Source organism: Haemaphysalis longicornis, unplaced genomic scaffold, assembly GCF_048455015.1.
Source record: "Haemaphysalis longicornis isolate Haplotype H1 unplaced genomic scaffold, Haemaphysalis longicornis Haplotype H1 scaffold_4, whole genome shotgun sequence".
Taxonomy (NCBI): Eukaryota; Metazoa; Arthropoda; class Arachnida; order Ixodida; family Ixodidae; genus Haemaphysalis; species Haemaphysalis longicornis.
Window position 1 is genome coordinate 62,622,906 of NW_027526361.1, and position 9,293 is coordinate 62,632,198.

The 9,293-nt window shown below is 45.8% G+C and overlaps 1 protein-coding gene across 1 annotated transcript; it reads right to left on the reverse strand.

The window, feature by feature from the left end:
- Positions 1-3,441: 3,441 nt before the first annotated feature.
- Positions 3,442-8,713, reverse strand: LOC144178837 (uncharacterized). Its single transcript, XM_077706968.1, has 2 exons — positions 8,531-8,713; positions 3,442-8,470 (listed from the first exon to the last, which is right to left on the reverse strand). The coding sequence occupies exon 2, from the start codon at positions 8,456-8,458 to the stop codon at positions 7,814-7,816; it is 645 nt and encodes a 214-aa protein (XP_077563094.1). The 5' UTR covers positions 8,459-8,470; positions 8,531-8,713; the 3' UTR covers positions 3,442-7,813.
- Positions 8,714-9,293: the final 580 nt, after the last annotated feature.

Below are 9,293 nucleotides of genomic sequence, written 5' to 3' on the forward strand. Positions count from 1 at the left end.
TTTATTTTTCTGCACCATCCTAAAAGTCTTATTAGAAGGCTTGGGGATGTTTGGGAGTCTCACAAAGATACTGTGGAGATTTTGTTCAAGATGTATGGCATACTATCCCTTCTTCACAAATTGGCTTTCACTACGGCTGCGTGCAAGAATGTGCATATCCGTAGCGTGCTTTGTTTATTCAAATGGAAATACAATGAGGAGGTTTGTGCTGCGCCACCGTGATCGCGCCCCAACCAACGTTGTCCACAGTACTCGAAGGCGGCTTTTGTGCCCCGAATTTATATCGTAATCATTGTTATCATGACGAACTGACTCTCAACCTGAACAATGATGACATGATTACGGTGTTGAAGGCATTATATACAAGCTAACTAACGCAATAAATAGTATACCTGCAAATAACACAAGAATAGAAACCGATGAATATTTCTAGGCAGGTCTTTATTGTTTTACAACCATTCCAGGCGCAAAGAACAAATCCTATTCTACTCGGCATGGCGTTCTATGAATTAAATAAAATTGATTTTACTCTCCTGTCCTGGACTTAGGATCCGGTCCACAGCTAGATTTCATTGTTAAAGTTTTCTCCACCTCCCCTTCCTCCTCCTCCTCTTGAGTGCAGTTTTCCTATAACGCATATCCGAATATCCGGAGGATATGGCTGTGGAAAATGTACCGAAATATCCCTCCAGGTCTGAACAAACAGAGTGTTATTGTATCTTTAACGTAGACGTGACTCGTTTTGCTCAATAAACCTCTTACTGGTTAGAAGCCTCGTAGAAAACGAGCACGCGCCTATACACACAGTGGGTTATTTGGAACTCAACCTATAGTTTTTGCAGCCTATAGTGCATGTCTGCAAACTTTCATGCCATGACAAAGTAAAGTGATGTGATACAATGTGATGTGATACTTTCGAGCGCTCGGCAAGGTCGCAAAAACTGTTTTACCTTACATATGATTACCGGGAATCATAATGCCTTCTGCCAAAGCCGATAGCCCTGAAGGCCTAGAATTTGTTTTGATCTTTCATTTTCGCTGTTTTCGGTTATTATTATTGCAGCTGACTGTTCCCTTTTTGAAAAATTGCCTAATACAGAAGCTGACGCCTAGCTCCGACTCGTCGCGCTCCGCACAGGACCGGCTCCGCAAGGAAGGGGGCGACGCCGGCAATGTTTCATCCGTAGCGGTATCTAAAACTATACTCTAACTCACACTTTAAGCCTATTATTATGATAAAGAGTTACCCACACGCCAATTCTGGTGCGGACAAGCATCGGACGTTGACCGAGCGCAAAGAAACAGCAGGGAGAGCGAGCATGAGAGAAGCAGACTACAAATGCGAGAATCCCTAAGCTGACGTCACGGAGGCGTGCTCCGCAGCGCCGCCCGTGTTCGCGCTCACCGCCAATACTCGGTTACAACTTAAGAACGGCACCACTTCATGCAGTGTATCACTCCGCCAAATCGCCGGACCCGTGTTGTCAGTGCGCGCGCGTTTTGAAAGGGGTTTGCTATGAATGCGTGATATCGTCTGCCTTGTCTCACGCAGTTTGTTTGTCGCCACTGGAGTCGTGTATAAGCATATTAAGTCCAAAAAATCACGGGAACGGCTCACACCATGTTCAAAATATTCCTAGTAACGCCCTACTTGCGCCGCGCGGAAAAACATCCGGCTACGGTGATAAGGCACAGCGGCAACTTCTGGTGCCGTTCTTAAGTTGTCACCGAGTATAGTGAGTCGCATGGCTCTTCTATTTTCCTCATTATACAGCTTATTTGGGTGGAGTTTGCATGAAAAATTTTGTCAGTGTTATGTGAAGGAGGCAATTTCGAATGAACCATACTTGCATTTTGTCATCATGGCCCCTTTAAATGACAATAAATGATGCAATAAAGTCTTTACAAGTTTTTTTACCAGGATATTTACAGCTCTGCTGGTATTCTACCCTCGCAGGGCAGAATGGAATGAAATTTTTTTTACAGGCCAAGTTTAATTTTGGGTCCAAACAAGGTGCTTTTAATTTGTATTTGCAACAAACACGTTTCTATGCCAACGTTTAATTAAAATGACAGTGCGACCTTTGAGTATAAACTCGTGTTCTGCATCACATGTTCTTTGGGCTAACTTGCATGAACTGTGCGTTTTAGTAGTTGGGAAAGTTGTGTACATGTAACTCTCACGTGCACAACTGATCATGACAATCTGACATATCACATCATTTTTTTCTTTATGAACATGTTTTGTGCCTAAACTTAGCTGTTTGCTCCTGCCAAAGGAAATTGGGAAACGATGTTGAAGGATGCAAAACAAGTCGCTGTAGCAGCCAAGACGCAACGCAACGCATGCGAGTCATACTGGAGGGAAGAAGTCAAACAACGCACTTCCTAAATTGGCCATTGACCTCCCTATACCCCATCCTCTCTGTGCCCACCACCTTCTATATTTAATTTCCTCCCAAATGCTGCATACATAGGGTTGTCGTTTTCGGGTTTTATATATTTTTAAAATCTGGTGGTAAAAACTGGGTGCTATTTTTTAAACCAATAATAGGGGAGAAATTGGGTTTGTTTTGTAAACCATTCCAAAATACAAGTTTTTTCAGGTTCAATCCACAGATGTATGAACTAATACACCAAGTTTATTTTATCAGAAGTTGTAATGAACTTCTTAACTCTAACGTGTTAAAATTGGTGTTTGGCTTCAGGGTTTTCTAGCAAATACTGTCCGAAATTTGGCACTTGTCAGGAAATGCATCCGTAATGACGACAGTAAAGAGCATTGACAACTTTTAAGAAATAAAACATTTTAGTCACAAAAAGCTGGTCATTAATTTTTTTACACCTCCTTGTTTGCACGCATTATCACCTGCACCTGCAACATGTCGGTCTCCATTCGAGAACTGTCCGATTGTCGAAGATATCTCAGCTGGGAAAAAGTTATCTTGACATCACAGCTTCCATAAGCTAGGCACAACAATGTCAGCGCAGCATTTGCCAGACTTGAGTAGCGAGCGGCAGAGTCATGCCAATACTCAAAGAGTTCGAAAGCGGTGTCTGTGGGGCTTGCTTCCAGCAAGTACTGGTTGAGAACGGTGAACCATCAGCGTATGATTGGACAGATCGCTAGTTTGAAAGGGTCCGTTCGGGGAGAAATCGGGTTTAACCTGGTTCTCCTGAAAAATGTTTTGGGTGTAAAATTCGGGTTTTACTTGAAAACAAACAGCCCTATGCCTCCCCCGCCGGGATGGTTGTCCACAGTTGGACAGTCTGGACGCACACTGCTGGCGACGAGTGTGGCGACACCTGCTTCTCGAGGACTTACACAACCAAAGTGAACAATGTGTGAGCTGAGCCTTTGTCAAAAAGCAGGTTCTTTTGAGTTGCTTTGTGGTGACTGGGGGCTTGCCACAGAGCTAATGATGACATGAGGGCACTTGCAACAATTATGAAGAAGCATGTGTTACCAAACAAAGTACACTGCAAACAATACCCCTACTAGGGATGGGAACTGATGAAAATTAAAAGGTACACAACGTACATAAAAACAAGAAACGCAAGTTCCAAAAAAACGGCACAAGGAAAAGGTTCACATTAAACTGCCACCGCAATGTGACGTTGGAGGCATGTCGCTTCGAAGGGTTCGTGCGGTGATGCAAAATGAGCGATTGTCAGCATCTCACATGCAGACCTCAGCAAGGTAGACCCAACGTTGTTATCCAAAGAATTCGTTGTCTCAACACATCTTGGGCCCTAAAAGACAAGCTTTAGGGCTCTTGCCTGGACACAGTGCTCTTTGACCTTTCTCCCACAATACCTTGAGACATTTCACTCACTCCATTCCGGAAACAAGCGAAAGCATGGTGTCTCAGGAATGAGCCATCCGCACTTCCTTTTCCACTCATTTGCAGTGTGTTTTGCTTGCCTGCGGTGTTCAAGCAGTAGAACACCAAACGGTAGGGCACCGAGACCAGCTGCCCCCAGGAGCAGCATTAGGTCCACGTTGGCCATGCCCACAATGTAACTGTCCACAGCGTCCGTCACGGTGCCAATGCCGAAATAATGTCGAGATCTCGCCGACTTCAGCCAGGGCAACGCACAAGATGTCGTTGTTGGAGCTTGTACTGCTGGTGGGGCTTATTTCATCGTGGTTGCTTGTGTTGTCCTGCATGTGTACGACACCAGCAGCAGCCTCGTGCAATTGCTGCTGCTGTGGAGTAGCCGTGGCAAAGCTCGCTGCCTTTCTTGAATTACATGGGAAGCACTGGTGGCAGGCCCTGCTGCGCCATCCTGATTACCATCACCGTGTCAGTTACATGCCTCGCCCATAGCAGGTGCACAACTATGGTGTGCTTCGCTCACTGACGACCTGCCGCATGTTGCCTGCCGGCCGCTGCCTGTTGTGCATGGGCACCCACTCGTGACCCGGTGTTGAGCCGACCAACTCTTTCGAGAACATCGGGTCCACATTGTCGTGGTTGCAGCATGCGAGAATCGCGTAGGAGTTTGAGGGCATATGAAGAGGAGGTGGGCAGTGGCAGCAAGGGTGTGACAGTGGAGGGAGATGTGATAGAGGGTAGTGGAGTTACAGTATGTATGAGTTTGTAGCTGTTGCCAGAATTGGGATTCTTCAACAGAGAAAGTTTGGTGGGGCGGGAGGGTATTGATTGATTGTAGGGTTTTAACTCGCTGACGCAACACAGGCAATGAGGCGCGCCGTAGTGGAGGGCTCTGGATTAATTTTGACCACCTGGGCATCTTTAACGTGCGTCAAAATCTCGAACACACGAGCATTTTTGCTTGGGCGGGAGGGTAGGTTTCGAGAGTGTGATGGTAGTGGGACAGGATGTTGGTAAAGTAGGGGGCAAGGATGAGAGTGTCCGTCACAGAGGCCGAGCCACCTGGCCCTGAAGGGAACGCACAAAAGTGGGCTCATGGGCCATAGCATGTGCTGCTTTGTTCCCAGGCGTCGACACATGTGCCCGGGTGTCAGTAATTAAGAAAAACTCGGCAAATTATTACGTTTCCTGAAGGAATTTAGTGCCAGTTTTGTTGCAGAAAATAAATGGCCGATGAGGACTTTCCAGTATATTTAGCGTACTCTCTTCCTACATGGTCAGAAGAGTGACATTACCATGGTGAGTAAGGAATCTTCATACTGAATTGCGCTAAGTATACAGACGAATAGGACGCTAACAGGACCAGGACAAGGCGCAACATCCCAGTCCTGTTAGCGTCCTATTCGTCTGTATACTTAGCGTAATTCAGTTTGAAGCCTCACCAATTAGCCCCATTCTACGTCCTTTCGACTAAGGAAATCAATTGGTGCCTTAAAGGGACACTGCAGTGAATTTGCCAAACCTCTTCTTGTTTGCATTGCGTAGACTGGCTCAAATGGCCACACTTTTCACTGTTTGTCCAGTCAATAAAGCAGTATTTAATTTATAAAGCCTGAAAGAAGAAATAATACCATGTGACATTTGCGGTAGCCGCAACAACTGACCACACTGATGCGCATACAGGACGCGATGTTGGTTGGACTATGCTCAAGGTTAGAATTCAAACCAGTTTCAGTTCTGTGAAACAACATGCTTTGCTATCTTTGGCTGGGCATTCTTGATATCTCAGTAGTCGGCATACCGCGCTTCTGCCATGCTGTCGGCTGAAAATGCATCAGACAAGCCTGCCAGCACGGCTTAGAATAGTAACGATCATTAGCCAAGGTGTACGCAGTAGACAAACGCCCTTCGCATTACCGGAGACGCTTAAATGCGATGCGCTTTGCCCCCACCTTTGGAGCTTGCCTGGCTCGTGCCTGTATCGTAAAGCATTTTTGCACCAGGCCAAGGGTCAGCTAATTCGGAACAGTATCCGCAAGCAGGCGGTGCTTATGGCAACACCACCCAAACGAGAACTCGCCAGCCCGTTCAGTGTCAGTCTGCACACATTCTGCGAACTCGCTTGTGGAGCAGTGAACATTACAGCACAAAAACGGCGAATTCAGTATAGAAAACATTACCCCCCACCCCCTCCCTCAAAATAAATCAATTAAAAAAAAAACTTTGGGCTATCGGGGATTCGAACTTGCGCATTGCAAAGCAATGAACCTAATGTTCCAGACCACTCGGCCATAAGCCAACACTGTCAGGTAAGGAAACAAAGTATTTATTGTCTATCATTTTTACATTTTTATTTAGTTATAGCATTCCAAGCAGCTTAGATGACTTCTTGAATAGTGCTCGTGCAGTAAGCGTACCCCAAATTCCTGAAATTATCTCATCTTTAGCAATTGGATTCCTTGGGCAGAAATGCAGCCACAAGTGTGTCGTGCTGCTGACAGCTGTGCTAGTTCACCCAACACAAAAAGTGCTTTGCCGCAACCTGGTTTTACGCTGTACAATAAACGTGTCAGTTGATTTTAATTCTTTAGTACCTATATTAACTTCACTGACTCTTATCTCGCCCTTAACTAGCCTTATTACTAGCGTACCAGTCAGTGAATCGTTGCATGTGCGCTTGCGTGGAGCTGTTCGAGACATTCTACAAACTAACAAACTAAAGGCACATTCTTCCAGGCACACATTGTGTTGTCACTTGGTTTAAACTCAGCGAACAAATTGCGACGACCCAAAGGCGGCCGTTCGAATAAATACTGGACCGCCTGATTACCGTATTTACTCGTGTAATGATTGCACTGTTTTTCAAAAAAATTCGATGCAAATTTAGGGGTGCGTTCATTACGCGGGGTAAATTTTTCACAAAACATGTTTGAGCACAGAAAATGCAAACAAGTTGTGGGTCAGAATTTTTACAATAGGTCTCAAGAACATAAAAAAAATATAAAACAAAAACATAATAAAAACTCCGCACACCGCCGCCAGTCGCTTAGCAAAGTGACGCAAAATGGAGTGGTTGCGAATTGCGGAACGAGTTTGCTACGAGGTGATAACAGTTCGACCAATAAGTGGCTGCCACTGTCACAGTGAGGGGCATCAAAACAGGCATGGCTGCTGAAGCAGCAACTTGAGCGCGTTTTTTTCTTTGTCTTGTGAGTGCATTTAGTGAGAGTTTCTTTTTCATCAATATTGAACGCAGGCTTGCCGATATCGCTAATATCAGCGAGACTGCTGCAATAACGTAGCCACGTCCTGTTTAACAGGAAAGGAGAGAGAGGTACGCACGGCCATCATCAGCTAGACTTAACACAAAGACGACATATTACTGCGGCTAGTTCAGGGTGCGTTCATTGCGCGGGAAATAAAAAAAATCGAACTTTGATGGCAAACTGCAGGGGTGCAATGATTACGCGAGTGCAATCATTATGCAAGTAAATAGAGTATGTTGGAAAGTGGGTGAGCCATGCAGTAGCGCAGTCAAGCCAAGCCATCTTGATTGAGCGTAATAAAACGTTCTAGGAAATCGGCAAGGAGGATGCAGAGAGGAGGACAGCACTTTCAAATTGATTTTTCTACTAAATGAAGTCGTGTAAACGCAGCGAGAGTGGTCGAAACATGGCCTAAAGACTCCACGCTACAATTTGCACAAGTAATTGCAATGTTTCTATATCACGTCAATGTAAACGTAAACGAAATGTTTACAAATCACTTCAGTGTCCCTTTAATATTGCCTACTACATCAGTCTCCACATTTCATCTCCACGATGAATCTCTCCCTTCTTTTTGTTTACCCCATAACTATCAAGTGAACCTGCAGAAATATACCCCAGTTGTTAGTAATAAACAATACGTCGTTTGTGGCTATAGTTTAACCAAAATGGCGCAACAACTCCTTTCATGCTATCAAAAAGTTGGAATTATTGAGACCAAAGTCTGCCCAGCTCTCCACGTTCCCTAGAGAAGGCGTCGAGGACCGCACTGAGAATATCGCGATGAACTTCTTCAATGCCTCGCCCCGAGTCAACATTCACCCAGCGACCACTGCCGCTCTCAAGCGCCGCGAAGCGATCATATTCCGCGCGAACTTTGGCCTGAAATTCGGCGTTTTCGTAACGCTCCTTGCCAAAACCGGCTCGCGCATCGAGCACGTCGGGCGAAGCACTCATGTACAATACGAGGTCGGGCTGCGGCAGGCCTCTGTCCGGCTGCTGACACCACATGACATCTAGGCCCTTGGCGGCAGAGAAGGCGACGCCGGAGTAAGCGTAGCGATCACAAATCACGGTCGTCTGCTGCGCGACGGCGTTTCGGATGGTCTCCGCTTCCTGCCACCGGTTTGCTGAGAAAAGCAGGTGCACGGCGTGATCTTCGAGGTTGGTGTTCACTTTGAGGTAACCGTCGAGCAGCTTTCCGGTGATTGTGGTGCGGTTAGGAAACGCTATCGCTTCTGTCTTGTGGCCTTTGTCAGCCAGGGCCTTTGAGAGCAGCTTCACCTGAGTAGACTTCCCCGTGCGGTCGCATCCTTCGAACACGATGAACAGACCCCGCATGCTGGACTGCATCGTGCGGTATGTCTGCAGACAAGAGAAATAGTTATAGCATCGTAGAATGCTTCCAAAGGGCCATGCACTTACCAATCTAAGGGCTGACGTCGTGATGTGACGCCTATCGGCAAGGAGATGTATAGCAGAGACTGTGAGTACACAATAGTAAAGTGAACTATTCTAGTTCACTCTAACAATAGTTACATAAAACTGCCAGCTGTAATTTCAGGTCATTTGCCGCCTTTTACTATGTGGATGCGGCTTTGACTAGATTTGGCTACGATTGTACGCCACAAACAAAATAGTAAGTAAATCAAATAAAAATAAAGCAAAAAATAAAAATAATGGTGATTTATAAAAGTTTGTAGCGTGTGAAGCCAAAACTGAAGTGGCTTTTGCATCATCAAGCTATTGCCATGACCAGAGTTACTGGATATAGACAGTTGCGAAACTCCCCATAGGCCCCATGTATCGAAAGCCGGTCTTCGGTTGCCCCCCTGCGCCGGGGCAAGCACGGGGCAAGTTGACTAGCCTGTCGTCTGTCGGCAGGACGTTGAAGCAGTACTCAAGTGCTTGCGGCTGCTGCCGTAAGTCATAAAAAGAAAAGCCGCAAAAACACAAGTAAATTTTACGTAATTATTGTGTTTTAATTTAAAAAGCAATCTTTATTTTACAGAAGAATTTTGAATAATAATAGTTTAGCGAAGTTCCGTTTTTATCTCCTAGGTGCCGCGCGCGTCGACTTGCCCCTCAGCTTCCACGGAGTCGGGGGGGGCTAGCGCCACCCGGATTCTGAAGCGGAGTTTCGCAACTGTCTATATTGAGTAACTCTGGCCATGACGTCACGCACAAG